Source organism: Phasianus colchicus, chromosome 8 (assembly GCF_987193195.1).
Source record: "Phasianus colchicus chromosome 8, bPhaCol1.hap1.1, whole genome shotgun sequence".
Taxonomy (NCBI): Eukaryota; Metazoa; Chordata; class Aves; order Galliformes; family Phasianidae; genus Phasianus; species Phasianus colchicus.
In genome coordinates, this window is record NC_143443.1 from 28176580 (window position 1) to 28192366 (window position 15787).

A 15787-nucleotide genomic window follows, 5' to 3' on the forward strand; every position below is an offset into this window, starting at 1 on the left:
TCCTTTAATGCTAAGACTATGGCACTGTCAAATTTGCATTACACAAGAAAAAAAGAGGACTCCAGCACTAAGACCAGTTACTGGAATTAAGAACTCACAGTAGTGTAGCTACAGCATGCCTATCACCTGCCTTCAGGATGATAAAGTCCCAGTTCAGCTTCCCAGAGATGAAATATGGTGTGTGAGAGGTGTGCAGCTCTACTTCTCCTGGCTTCACTGTTAGACTGGCTGGCACCACCGCCTCTTGTTCAGGCAGTGCAATAGAGAACTCCAGCAGGTACCTGCACAGCCCAGAGGTGGGCAGTAGCACACAGGCAATGGCACAAACCACAGATTCAAAGTCAACTTTCACATGTTTGTATGTTTGTTTATTATTTCAAAGTACAGTATATACAGAATATATAGTGATATTTTCAAAAACTTTATACAGAAGCAAGTATCTACAAAATTTAATCAATAGACATTCTGTATACTCAGACAACATACGTATACATATTGGAAGATTTAACATAGTTTCAGTTAGAACATGAAAATGGGAAAGAAAAAACGCCATCCATCTTAGAAGAGCTTTAAATACCACCCAACTCCCTCCTCAGCAGCTCAGCTGTCTGCCCTCTGACAGGTTCCAGGTGGCTGTGGAGACACAGTAAATCTGATTTCTAGTGCCACCTACCGTTGGCATTTCCCATCACAGTTGCTTAGCCAGAAGGATCCAAGTCCATACATTTCTATAGGATGTGTTAGGCTTTGAGCTCTGAAATGCTCCCTGGATTCCTGCAGGTTCCCTGCAGCATTCAGGCTCATCTTTACTCAATTTTACTCAATTCTACTCAATTCAGTGGAAGCCAGAAATCTGCTACTATTTAATTTTTAGCTAAGAACTAAAATCTTGTAATGAAAACTATTTCAAAAGTGTAAATTTTTGTTTCAGTAGCTGGAGATAGCATGGGTGTTGCCAGCAACAAGTGAAGATGATAAGAGCTGATCTGAGGAAGAAACTGATCTCCATTGCATTCTGGAGACTGAAATGATTTCTACAGCACAAAATGGTGTTGTCCAGTATATAGAATATAGCTTTAGACAACAGTGTGGGATTTTACAGATGGTAGAAAAGCATCAGCAGCCTTCCTGTACAGCCTCTAAGAACATCTGGATGTATGATGTTTCAATTAAAGGAGCAGCCTGAGTATTTAGGAAACAGCTGTTTCAGCCAGTAGGATACAACAAGCCACCAGCTTGGAACTTTCAGATAAAGCCTGTGGCAATCACACAACTAATGGACACTGAATTTCAGTGACAGATATGTAAGCTAACTGCTCCAGGCTGTCTTCAAAATTAGCTTATTGGTTCATCAGTAAAATTAATTTAATCTGAGGACAGATTTCTATCTCTGGCTTATGATATAAATAGCATCCAAAAAAGTGCAAGTGAAACATAATGAAACAAGCCTTGCACCCACTGCTGTTCACCTGTGTGAACCATCCCACAGAAACACACCTTTTCAGACACATTCTTGTGATGTGCATTGAGCAGTATTACACTGCTGATAATTTACCCCACCAAAATAAAAGGCCTGGCAACATCTATGTGGATTAACACACTACCAGCTCTCAGGAATGAACATCATTTAGCAAAGTTGCTGGCTGACTCCATCATGTATTCATCATATTCTGGACTTACTGTGTATAGAATCATTTGCCAATGTGTGAAGTTGATGAAATTTCCATCTCTAACAGGTATGTTTAAAATAAAGCTTCTAGAAGATGACTTTGGTCCATGTGAATACCGTATACAACACAGTACGTGGAGTGAAATTTAGGCTGCTTTGTGTCTCCACAACCAAGGGAAAAAACTCTGGAAAGTTACTAGTGCTACAGAAAGAAAGCAGCATTTAGGAGGACAACTAGCTAGGCTTCTCAAATAACTTAAAAGGAGAAACAGCCATGCTAAAAAGAAATAAAAATTTCCACAATGTCATTGCACTTGTTCCATCTGCACCACACCTCTCCTTCATTCACATTTTACATCTGAAGAACATACATTAAATGATTACAATATTAACATGGAATCTAAAGTACTGGAGTCATTCAGCTGAACACCTGAAAATATCCAGAGATCCGGTACATTAGAGCACAAAAATGCAAATATACGAGAGCTAAGCTATGTCTTGACATGCAGATTGGTCTTTCAAGATCCTTTCCTTCAGCAGAAGGTCTAGTTCAGCTGAGACCAACTACCTGTTTGCTCAGGATTAGATGTCAGCTTCCCAGAAGTTGGTGACAAGTCTGTTCCAGCAGAGCCAGGAATTTTCCTCTCCACATCACTTAAGCAATGGTAAAGCAGAGGTAGTCCCATGACTGTGCTGGTAAAAATTCCCTAACATTTTGCACAACCATTGCTCTCAGGAGTTTAAAAAAATATATATGTATGCATAAAAACCCACCCAGATTCAAGGGTCTCAGTTTTTCCCAAGCTCATGAGAATCTAAATAATTGGTTTCCACTCCCTCATTTCTACACAAAATCCACTGACAATGAAGGGACCAGCTATCCAAAGACCCCTGAACCTCTCTGGACCACAAAGTGGGTCTTGATCCTGCAAGCACTTTCAGAAATGCCTATCTTTGAAATAAACAGGAAGTCTCTCACTATCTACTCACACAAAACATGACCCTTCTGCTCAATGTGGTTTATTACAACAACACTCCAGTGACTCAGTGGCACGTGAGATGCTTTCATAAGCTCCCCTCCCTGTACACTGCAGGATTCAAGCCCTTGTTTTGTATATGATGTAAACTGTACGTGGAGTAAGACAGATTTCCCCCCTCCAAAGTGCCCTAATTCAAATAGCTAGAGCATTTGAATGCTATAGCATATAAATGTACACAACCTTTTTTCCATAATAGGAAGTTCAAGTAATTAAGAAAAAAAATGTATTTACAGTGTGAACTGGTCAATATGTTTTGGTCAAAAGGCAATAAATGCACCAATAATGCATCTACTGCTGGAATAGATACTTCAGATTCTGTAGATTACTTATCCTGGAATTAAAATGTAAATATGATGTTGTGAAACAAATCCTGGTCACCTTGTTCCTCTTCTACCGTCACCATCTCAAACACAAACAATTAAACCATTCTCAGTTCATGCCACACTGACCACCTAATTCTTCACAACAGTAAAATTAAGGAGTCACATCATTTCTATGCCATTTTTACAGTCCAATCAACAGACAGAAATCCCACAAGTTCTATGTTCCACTTCTCACCATCACTTTCACTGGCTGGTCTATCCACATCTAATGAGAAAACTCAGTAAGCTTCTATTTGAAAAAAAAGCTTTTTTTCTTCGTTTGAAAACAGATGCAGTCACAATGTAACAGCGGGCAGCTGAATTCTTTTAAAATGCTGTTAAATACACAGAATGCTGGAGAACTTTTAACAATTATCTCAGATCAGACTTCTTTAGATCTATATGTCTGAAAATCAGGGGTTACAGGATTTGTTGAATTGATGTTTATGTTACATATACTCAACAACTGCATCAGAAAGTCTCTTAAACCCTTAATTTTACTGTTGTTTCATTTCTTTTCAATAAAGAAATCAATTAGCTGAATGTTAATCCAATACAGGAAATAAACAGTATCATGATCATCACTCAAAAAAACAATTTTGTGACAAAGCATTTTTGCATGCATTTGTCAAAAACGCTTAATCAACCTAAACATCAGAATTAATATGCAAGAAAAGAAATAATGTCTGAAAGCCCTTAAAGCTCAGTAACATTGGATATGTTCAACAGCATTTAAAACATAATTGGTTTATTTTTTCAAGCTCCATCATTAAGAAACTGATTAATTACACAGCGCAGAAATGAAAGTCTCACTGCAACTCACTCAAAACATAGTATGCACTGCAAAGCATCTGCATGTCATTCCAAATAAAAGTTTTAGATCAACATAGTGTTAGTAAAAGTCAGCAACACCTCAGGCTGGTATTGAGTAGACAAAACTACACAGATGCCTGCAGATCTCTCAAAGTAAGGACAGCCCACATGACTGAAGGCTGTGTACATAAAATACTGCTTGTGCTGGCAGGCAATCAAATTTCAGGAGAAATGTTAAAAAATAGTGGTCTGTAGCACCTGCCTTTTCTGTATCTTCAAGCCAGTTATTCCACAGAAGCTTTAGTTATGTCTGCTTTATCTTCTGTTCCAGTTCATGCTTGTGTTTAATAAGCCGTTCTATTTCTGTTCCTAGGGTTTGAAGGTTTTCCTTTGGGGAAAAAAAGAGTAGGTTAACTTACAGAGAAAACAAGTAATATCAGCACAACATACACTAACAAGTTAAAACAATTATGTCAGCAGATTGATACTTACAAGTACTCAGAGCAAATGCAAATGATTAGAAAGGTAGAGAAAACCAAGTGCATTTCAATTAAAGATGCAAACCTCTGAGCAAGTCTTTGTTATGGTTACTAAAATTCTACAGGCTGCCTCTAGAAAGTGCAGTGTTCAAGAATGATAGTTACTGAAAGAGATCTCCAGCTTCTACAGAACACTGCAGTTCACCTGGCAGCCTACGCAACTCTTTTCAGCCTCCCATCCTTTCACAGCAGACATGCTGACCCAACAGCTCAGTGTGGTACTCAACGACTGGCACACAGCCTGGCAGGTGGAGCCCACGCCACAAGCTCCACAGCTGGGGAGAACAGGCAAAACCCCTTCTCCACAGAATGCACACTCAGCCAACATTTACTGCTGAGAACCAGCCCACCAGTACAGTGTATGACAGGGGTCACAGGGATGTAGTAGTTCAAGTTACAGCACTCTTTGATTAACTCAGGGCTATCACTGTCACAATTCACACCGATCTGACATCCAAAAAGCCTCCTCCTTCAATAGCATGCATCTCTTCGAAGAGATTACTTCAGTACCACAAGAATTCACAAAACAAAAGAGACAGATACTCACTTTTAGTGTAATATTTTTCAGTAATGTATCTTCTAACACAGCTTGCAGCTTTCTGTTTATCTCTAAGGAAAGTTCTAATGTGAGACCACTATCTGCAGGATGAGACGTATACAGAGATGCCATAATTCCTCCCCGCCTACTCAAGTGTACTTTGTTGAAGTCAGAGGCCTCTGAGGACAGTGCGCCAGCTTCTTCCCGCAAAATGTAACTCTGAATAATTCTGGGCAAAACATAAAAAAGACATCATAGTATTAGAATGTAGAGAAAAGGCAGACACCAAACTAACTTCAGAATCCTGACATACAATAATTTTCAAGCAGTACTGTATTACTGAAAAGGCAGCAAAGTCAACTCCTGCAACTTCTATGGCAGCAGAAAATCTATCACCTGTGGTATTCAGGTGATATAGGCAACAATGGATAGTCATGTCACTACAGTGTGCAAGTTATACATACTTAGAAGTACTCTGTGAAAATAATATTGCTACTGCAGCCAAAAAAAAGGACTAAAAGATGCCCCATCTACTTTTCTTTGCTGAAAGATAGAATGACCTGTTAGAAAACACCACTTATCCTGAAAGATGAGTACTCTGCAATCTGAACTTGTCTCATGAAACATGACAAAAGTCTTCAATTTTAAGATGATTTCATTATCCCACAGAAACCATTTCCCTCAGCACACAGGAAAGATATATTACATTAGTGTAGCAACACATGCTGAAATTCAAATCAAGTAAGCCTTGAGAGCTAGACAAAGGACAGTAGAACAATGACCTGTACACAAAACTGCTCAGAGATCTCATGCATGAAAGAGTTGTTTAAACCAACTAGCAAAAACTCCAACCACATGCTTTATTTTCTGCCTGACTCAAGTTTCTGGAGAAGGATTTGCAGCACTACTGTCAGTTCTCAGTTGCTACCGAGAGCTACATGACAGTAATCCATAAGAGCACAAAGTAAAAGACAACTGGGGAGCAACCTTTTGTTCTTTTCATTTTTCAGCCAGCACCCATAGCTGGACTCATTTGTTGGAACAGCCATTGAAGCATCACTGTTCATTCAAGTCATAACTTCCCACATCATTTCAACAAAAGTTCACAATACCAAAACTACACTGAGAACTCTTAAAGAAAAAAAATCTCACATATACAACAGTTTATGTATACTCAATACTGAAAACTTTGTGAACCAAACTCAAAACATACTTTGTTTTTTTCCTGATTTCCTCCACTAGGTGTTTAATGTGATCCTCCATAAACTCCATCTTTTCATTTTTTCGAGCATGTGCTTTCTGTAGCCTTAGAATTCTTTCGACCAACACAGACTTGTCCACCTCTGGGAAGCTATCCACAGCCACTGAAGATCCAGTATTCTCTGGAGACCGATCCTCATTGCCGCTGCGTGCATTAAGGGACCCTGCCAACACATTCCAATTTTAAAAGCTCTTTTTATTTCTAACCTAGGTAAAACAGAACTTCACCAGTGCAATGCATTCATTACATTTCAATAGCCTATTTTCTTCAGAATGTTGGTTTCCCTTATATAAATAATAATTACATAAAAACCTGCTTGATACCATTTAAATGCAAGCTGAAACAGCAGCATAGTCCCCTAGAATAGGCACAATCCCATTAGTGTAACTGAGTTTATTTTGGTAATGCTTTTGCAGAAGTACCTTCATATTCATTAATACTGCTTTATACATGACTGAACTGATGTTAAACAGATTTGTTCTAGAGTCCACTAAAATTACAACTGTGAGAACTCCGTATAGGATGACCAGAGACCTACATTACAAATAGTCTGCAGCACTGATCACGTAGAGACTGAAATATTTTTTGCTTTCTGTTCAACTCACTAAGTATCTCTCTCTTATACAGCAAGATCACACAATAATTTGGCAGACCTAACTCAACTTAAAACCCCAATCTACTGAGGAAGAAAACAGATGTTGTTTTCAGCATTAAAGATAATTGTTTTACAGCTAACTGGATAGAAAGTAATGAATTTTACACAAATACGCTGATGCTTCTTAACATGCTAATTGATTTTATCGTTTACACAGTTGCAACTATCAACAGGGCAGTTAAACACTGCTGAAAGCTGCTGCTAATTTTTGTTTTGTTCCTGGTTGCACTTAAGAGGACATACTGCAGAACTCTGAGCTTCCTCCATAAAAGCAATAAAGTCAGGTGTTTAAGAAGATCCAAAACATATACGCATCAAGCTTCAGCCTTGAAATAAGAACCCTTAACTGCATTCAGCCACATGCATTTTGGTGTTTGAAGGCTATTTTGTCAGCTCTAGTGGGAGAATGCCCACACGCTGCATATGCACAAATCACAGAACGAACAAAAGCTCATGGCAGCATACCATGGCAACCTTATTAAGATGAAAGGATTGCTGTGGCAGCCCCGTTATTTGTCATATTACCTGATGAACTGGAACGGCTCCCCATGCTGCTGACTTCTTTGTCATAATTACCATTTTCAATCTGATCCAATTTCCTCCGTGCTAAAAGTATAATAAAATTATGGTTACCAACAGGAGATTAAAAAAATCAAGAATCACAGTGTGATACAACAAACACTCTAATCCTTTGTAACCTGCAATAATTTAGCATGGCTTGACTACTTAAAGGTAGCAACTAAAAGCTACGTGGGGGCAGGGGAGAACCACCATCTGAAAACAACTACCCTCCTTCTCTCCTTTCCCCTAGGCATGAAGTACCTGGATGCAACATCTACTAAGATCCCTAATACACCACAGCAGTTTGCAGACAGAGGGAAATGTCACAGAAAATTAATTCAGGCCAAGAAGACCTAGATTTGATTTTACCTCTTTTATAACTGCTGAATGACAGAATGGCAGCTCTGTTCGGGATCTCATGACTATCACTACTGGGAGCTGAAAGTAGTACTTGTGCCAGAAGCACCATTCATTCAGTAGGGATGAAAAGGGAAAGTGCACAGCTGTTCATATTCATACAAAAAAGAGACAAAACTTCTCTTGCAAAATGCCAGTAGGAGGTTTTCCCTTTCAAACAGATTTGAACGTATTCAAATCTATCTGCATTCAGAGCTTATGAACTACCAAGTAATTATTTCTGTTTAATGAAAAAAACAAACCCATCTTTCTAAATCCATCTTTACAAACTGAAGTGCTCTGTTTAATACACTACACATTACACCTCAGCAGTAATTCCTTATACAGCCAGGAGAAGAAAACTTCTAGCAACTTTTGATTATGCTCACACAACAATGAGGATCCTTATGCACCCCACAGTGACATTCAGCTAGCGACACACAGGGTAACAAAGAGCAAACTCTTGAGATAAAACTTTCATTTTATGAATAAGCCCATTATGAATAAGCCAAAGTTATTAGTTTTAACTAATAAGACTGACAATTGACACAACAGTTGGGCTGTTTACTCCAACTGCAGTTTCCCCAAATCTAACTTGCTCGCTCACTCACATTCTCTTTAGGGACAGAAAGATCTTAAAGGAGTGCACTCAATACAAATAGTGACATGACTCTTAATCTCTACAAGACCCTGCAAAGGGGCTTACAGACTAGGCTGACTCATTATATGTGAAAATAATCAACCTAGCTGAAGCTGTTTTGTGAGATCTTTCAGGTTTGCTGCATGCTTGCGCTTCTGTGTAGTCAGTTCATCTTTCAGTTCATCCACGTGGGTCTTCAGTGCTGTCAGTTCTTTCTGCTCTGAAGCTAGCTGAGCCTGTAGCATCTCAACCTCTAGCTTTCGTTGATCCTCCTCCTTCTGCAACTTGGCGGCCTGAAATTATAGGTCATAAGAAAAAAAAAAGCACTTTTTACCTGATAATCTCTTGCATTTAAAATTTACTAAACACTAGCTCTGCAGATGAATACACAATAGTGCAATGCTGCAGTAAGAGATTCCTAAACTCTAAAATATCTATACAATGCAGCACAGAGCTATTTAGAGCTGTCACAGTGCAGGCATATTAACTTATTTTTGAAAACATTCATTAAAAATGATGTTCATCTTACATTTTTCAAAGATTACCTGAAAAACAGTTTGCAGTAATAAATTTCACACATGAATTGCAAGCTTTTGATTGTTCCACTGACAGCTGCACAGAGAACTCTGCCCTCTAAGACAAAATAAGCAACACAGTAACACCCTCACCTCATCCAACCCTTGCCATTCTGTGATTCTGTGATTTAAGCCCAGCGTACTTTGGGATTTCTCTCCTCTCCAGGTTGGCAAACTCAACAACTTGAGTTTGGGAAAGGAAAGGTAGAATTCATGCCCTCCAGACATCTTAGTAGTGCAAAAAACAAGCTGCATGCTATACTCACCAAATCATCTTTAGCCTGCTGCACACATTCCAGCTGATTCTGCAGCTCTCTTTCGCTGTAAGAAAGCTTATCCAATTGGCTCTGTAAGGAATTGTTTTCAGACTGAAGCTGTGCATTCTTACTGGTTAATTTCTCAGTGAATATCAATAGCTCAGATTCTCTTTTCCGACTACCTTCAATGTCCTTCTGGAGATCAGCAATAAGAGAATTGAGACCATCTACTTCTTCCTTTAAAGCATTGATATCTTGTTCATCTCTGTCAAAACAATTGCATTTTATTAGGGAAAACTGAGCTTGAAGTCATCAGATATGAAACCTTACTGAAATAAAAGCATTTGAGACCAAATAAGGGAATAAAACAATTAATGACCCCAGCATATCACTGAATGCTTTTAAATAACAAAAGAGTTCACAGATTCCATTTCATGACATGATGCAGTGATGAAGTAACACAGAAAACTGTATCTTATGTTAGGGCTGTAGCCAGTGGCATCCTCAAGGAATGTGCACTGTACAGGATGCCTGAACAAAATTCTCAGAAGCAGTACTGCAGATAAGAGAAAGGCCTGCAAATCCAATATGTTCATGTTTTGCTTTTCAAAATATGTTCTTTCATTACGATGAGAGACATTTCCACACCTAACAGTCAGGGTTGAAATAGAAAATTAAATGTTTATGTATCTCAGGATGGTCTAAGGGACTCTTAAAATTCTCCAATAAAGATCCTGAAACACTGGAGGTAAAAAGCATCCAGCTCAAAGTGGAACCCAGCATGCAACCTGAAATAATCTTTCCTGCAAAACTCCATACATTTTAATACTTCCTCCAATGCACAAAAAATAGCTGAACATCCACTTTGTGATATCTTTTCACACAAGTCTCCTTTCAGTTTTCTCTAAAAGAAGGAAACCTGCTCTCACAATCCTTTGCTCATCAGAAAAAAAAAGATGAGATTTTATATGAATTAAGACAAAGCTCCTTCCAAGAAGATGACAGGTAGTTAAGTTTATTTATTCTAAGCAACAGTAAGAAAAACAAAAGTTCCAGATCCCAGGATTTCTGTTTCAGAAATAACAGGCATTTACTGAAGTTTTCAATCTCTTGTTGAGATTCCACAATTTTATTAAACATTCTAGAGAGTAATGAAAACATGTTTAGGTCATTTTAAGAGAGAAATAAAAGACTATATAAAAATGATATAGCAGTAATGAGCACTGCAGACATCGGATATTTAAAAACAAATTTTTGATCCGAACATTATAGAAAAATAAGAATCATTTACAAGGACATCTCAATTACTGAGAAAAGATAACTGGAAAAAAACATTAGCAGTTTTCTCACTGGTCACCAAGCTTATTTTAATTCTTTCTGCAAGATTCCAAGAGAAAAAAAACTTACTGATTGAAGTGTAAGGTTCAGTTGTCTCTAATGCAATGCATTTTACCTTATAAAGGAAGGCTGATGAGAGTGCTAGTACAGCTGATCAGCATAGAGCAAATGGAAAATGCTTCATTCTCTAAAGCCTGAGGAGAACATATATTGCTGAAGGACTTTTCAATGACAAATAAGAACACCTCAGAAGTACTGAAAGGACATGAGTTGTTCTGTTTATCCAACAGCTATTTTATTTACTGAGAATCAATGAAGCAGAAAGCATTTCCGTATTCTAGTTAATACGAGTCATACAGAAACACACATGCACAGAAACTCCTCAACTGTCCATGAACTCTTTGTTCCTTATACTTTTAAGTGAGCAAACTTCTACATAACACAATACTAACCCACCATAAACACAAATGCTCCTCACTGTCTGCAAAGTATCTGCCAGATATGAAGCTGTTAAATACTTTAATTAACCCATCACATTTTTGAAGCAATGTATCTTTCCAGTTTAGTTCTTACTTTCCCCAGTCTTCCAAAAAAGCAAGCACTAAGCTTTGCTCCTACATGACAGAACTTCCTATACAGCATACTGAAACAAAAAAAAATTCCACTGGATGAATCTAAGCTCACCTGTCTTCTAAAGAGATTACACATGTTCTATTACTAGCAATACTGATGTACATTAAACAAAACATTTAAGAAAATGATATTCCACATTATGGATGTTTTAAAAGGCATCATCATTTCAATAAGTAACTTCCCATTTCCCAAAAAATCAGTCACATCATTCCTAGAAGTTCATATCTGTACCTCTGATGTTGATCCTGCAGACGATCTACAGTTTTAACTCTGTCCAGTAAACTCTGAATTTCAGTTTTTTGTCTATTAATGATTTCTTTATACTTGGATAATTCATCTTCTGTTCTTAAACGCTCATCCTCCAGACACTTTACCTAAACAGAAAAAAACAAAATTTTCCCAAGCTTTGAAGCTGAATTATTTTGATCATATGTCTGGATTTTTGTACAAAACATTCGCATTACTTTTCATGATTCCAGGCAGATCAGAATAATAATAATTTTTTTTTTTAAACACAAAATACAGATAGAAAAATACACAAAGTTTGATGCAAAAAACATCAAATTAAACAAGTGAGACCAACATTAGTCTTGTTCAGAAGCTCAAACTTACAAGACTAATGCACTAGGATTCTAAGACTGAATTTCCCAGTTACAAATTCAAACCCCCTCTTTCTAAGGCCCCACTGATCTCCAGTTTGAGGGACCAGCAAGACAACTCATAGACTAACTTCAGGAGATCCCAATTAAATGTTTCTCTTATCTTCTCAGTCTAATGAGGTGTATACCATGAAACAAAACTTACTGTGGACCACTAGCTACCAAAGGCCACACAGTCACAGTTATGTACTTCTGGTTCCGTGCCAGTCAGTATCTAATCACATTTATTCAAAGAACTAAAAATACAATTAACAAATCAAACGTAGACTTGTTTCAAAAGCCAACTCTTTGCCTCTTGCTCCCACCTAGGATCCCACACACTACCTTTGTTCTCAGAGTTCGAAGCTCATCCATGCCTTCTTTAAACGTTCTCTTCAAGTCTTCCAGTTCTTTTATTTTTGCATGAGGCACCTTTTAAAAAAAAAAAAAAAAAAAAGAGTGAGATGTTCCCTAAGAAATCTAAACTGACAGTGACATTTCCTGGGATATCAAAGAAAATCTAGCTCAGTGCAGGTCAACACAACAGCCCAGAGGGTTTAAGAAAGAACAAGTACCCTGAAGGTTTCCTTATTCTTAGGAAGAACTGAGAACAAAAATAGGATTTCACATTTTGGTTTCAGCTGTACAAAATCAACACCTCAACAACTCCTGGCAAATGTTAACAGTAAAGAGACACTCATTTAACTGAATGTGACATATGCACATGTGATCAGGTACTAAAACATTAGAGAATTTAGCTTCTGGGACAGCAAGAGAAAAGAAGCTGCTCCCTGACTCATAACTTAGCAAAATACTCAGAGAAAGACAATCCTGCCTTTGAATTTGTGCTCTAAATTACAGCAAAATTCATGTTTATAAATGAAAGAGCACTTATTTTGTTCTCACTGTACCATACTTTTTCTATAGCTTTGTCTTTAGAAAGTTCATCTGAAGCAATAACTAAAAAACATCCTCCAGATATGAGGGCTGAAGACAGACATCTGGACTAGAGTACTAGGCCAAAAAGAAGATGCCTGACAAGAATCTTAGAAACTTGCATCATTCTTAACTATGAAGTTAACAACTGTGCTATCTCCATATTTGTCTCCACAAATCACATATTTACCTCCAAGTGGTCAGATTTCTCCTGCACTTGTTTCTCTAGTTCTCCTTTAGTTACTTTGAATTTTGCATCCAATTCATTTGATTTAATTTCTTCTGATTCCTAAAAGGATAGAAGATACAAGGACAATTTTATGGTTTTACACTCCCCTTTCCTGCTTTATGAGCAGAGACAGCTTTTCACATCACTGAACATGCTTCCGTAGGTAGGTATCTAACAATTCTGAACATATGAAGGAAGGCCTTCACACACTGGATGCCAAACATGACAAACTTTTTCCCTTTACTTTACTTGGAAAATTGATAAGTAAATCAGTGATTGGTCACCTCAGCATTGCAGCTCACATGGTATGGTTCTTTCCTGCTACAGCTTAAGGCAGAGATGGAAGGAAAAAAAACAGATCCTGAACAGTAATTCCACTTCCTAAGGAAAGGTACCTACTTGATAGGTTTTTATCATTTCTTGACAATTTTTCCTTATTTGATCTGCTTCTTCTTTTGCTTGAGTTAACTTTGTTGTTGCATCTTTGAGGCGCTCTTTGGATTCCTATGGAAATAGGAATGGAAAATGGTTAAGCCTACTTATCTATCTTAATTTAGAAAAAGCATTTTTCATAATAAAAGTTATCTACTTCAGTTTGAAATGAATCAAAACAGAAAGTTCAGTTCCCCCCGGCTCACCAACACACACACATCCCCCTTGCTTTCACTCAGGTATTACTTTAATTTTGTCTGTTCCAGCACTGACAGCACACAAAAACGGCCTGCACACGTTTTCTGATGACAAACACATTAAAATCTATCGCATAGCTAATAAAGCAAAAAGAGTTAAAGCTATCATACAAAATCCAAATTAAAAAATAATCCTTTGGAAAAAAAAAAAGATCAGATTGAACTGATTCCCCCCAGCACAAACTCCTCACACATTCCAACATTTCCACTTCAATATCAATAAATTCAAGAGCAGTACTCCAACTTGTTGCAGGTGTTCAAATAGGAAATATTCTAAAGCAGATTTTAGTACTAAAAGAGTAAACCATATAGTAACTACACTGCTCTGACTGCAGTTTCATGTCATGATAGTACTTCACCAACCTTGTGAGAATCCATTTCTGTTTTTAATTTGTTCTGAGCCCATTTTACTTTGATAACATGAGAATTGATTTCCTCTTTCAATTTTTCAATTTCTTTGCTGAGTCGAGTGGCTTCAGCATCCTAAAAAAAAAATTCATCAATTTTATTTTACAGATTTCAATCATCCAGTGCTTCCACAACAAGACTCCTGCTGAAGGGTAAAATGCACAGTTAACGATGTCTGGACTTTGTAAAGCCATGCACAGAATAAAATATACTCATGATACCTTAGTGCACAAAAAAACCCTTAACACATCAATATTCTAGTTCGAGTACTAAGGTAACAATGCACTGCTGTTAATACACACTAATGCCACAATTCTGTTTAAAGACAAAGCACAAAATAAGTATCTCCTAAAGCTGTTTTTTTGTTGTTCTTTTTGGCAACAGGATAAGGAAACAGGCACAAAGTGGTAAAGTTATATATTACATAAGGCCACAGATAGAAAATGGAATGACATTACAACTATCAAGGTGCAGAGCAGCGTGAGCACTGTATGTATATGCAGGTCAAACCATCATCATGTAAGTCAGTGTCAAGTAAGACTTCAACAGAAGCACATAGCTGGCCCACACTATTACAACACTTATCCACAGATCTGCCATTAAGCCAAACTTTCAAACTGCTTCTGAAGTGACAGGGCCACCTACCAAAAAAAGGTTTACAGAAGTACCATGTGAGGGCAGTACAATTCCTGTAAGGCTGCAGTGTAATTATGAGGTACTATCAACATACTTATTGTTTTACAACCTGAAGCCATGCCCTAATTTCCTACTCGTGAGAAAGGATAAATGAGTTTTTGCTTCAGAAATGTATTTTTATGGCTTTTATTACACTGCATTTTTCAGATTCTTCTTTGCTTGACAATTGTGCTTAATAAAATTGCTCAAAAAGGACCCAAATCAGCATGAACTCTACTGATTTATCAATGTGAGGGCCTCGCACATGAAACAGAGTTGTGAAACCCAATACAGAAAGATCTGGATAATTCAGGAGGCTGATGGGAATTCCTCTAAAATTCCTCTAAAAGAGGAATGGCAATATACTGGAATAAGGACTGAGAAATCCTACTGCTGTATCACCCATTTCTAGTAGTATGAAAAATGCAAAGCCCAGACAGAAAAACTTCAATAGAGACTGCAATAATTTAATATCATTACAGCCTTTAAAAAGATCCAAACAAGCAAAAAGATGACGTAAGAAATCAGTTACTTCCACCCTTTCCTACAGCAGAAAGTGGTTTTCACAGTAAAATCAAATGAAAACAGGCTTGTTTTACCAGGCATAATAGCAAACTAGTGTTGATAAGATTGTTTGATAGTACTTTTAATCATTCACTCAAGTCACACAGCAACACTTGGAGCACCTTAGTTTCAAAGAGCTGGTGCAATCTTCCTTTTTCCTGAGAAAGCTGCTTAATCTTATTAGTGTGCTTTTCAATTTCTTTGTTTGCATCTCTCACTCTTCTCTCAAGTATCTCCTTTTCCTTTCGGAGGTCAAGAGACTCCTTTTCCCCTCGGACGTATTTCATCACCATTGTTTCCTTCTCATGGCGTGCTTCTTCACATTTCTTATTTGCCTTGAAAAATATTTAAATATGAAACACAAGTTTGAT

At 37.5% G+C, this 15787-nt stretch overlaps 1 protein-coding gene across 2 annotated transcripts in view; it reads right to left on the minus strand.

Moving 5' to 3' along the window:
- Nucleotides 1-330: 330 nt before the first annotated feature.
- The window catches only part of CCDC186 (coiled-coil domain containing 186), a 32347-nt gene continuing 16890 nt past the window's right edge, over nt 331-15787 (minus strand). The window contains exons 5-16 of one of the 2 annotated variants that reach the window (XM_031597449.2): nt 15539-15751; nt 14133-14252; nt 13480-13584; nt 13042-13140; nt 12261-12347; nt 11509-11651; nt 9316-9571; nt 8578-8767; nt 7403-7483; nt 6175-6385; nt 4971-5190; nt 331-4272 (exon numbers count right to left, since the gene is read on the minus strand). In XM_031597449.2, coding sequence (XP_031453309.2) covers nt 4189-4272; nt 4971-5190; nt 6175-6385; nt 7403-7483; nt 8578-8767; nt 9316-9571; nt 11509-11651; nt 12261-12347; nt 13042-13140; nt 13480-13584; nt 14133-14252; nt 15539-15751 — 1809 coding nt within the window. In that variant the 3' untranslated portion in view covers nt 331-4188. The remainder of the gene's footprint in view (nt 4273-4970; nt 5191-6174; nt 6386-7402; nt 7484-8577; nt 8768-9315; nt 9572-11508; nt 11652-12260; nt 12348-13041; nt 13141-13479; nt 13585-14132; nt 14253-15538; nt 15752-15787) is intronic. The other variant, XM_031597448.2, reaches the window with a different exon arrangement.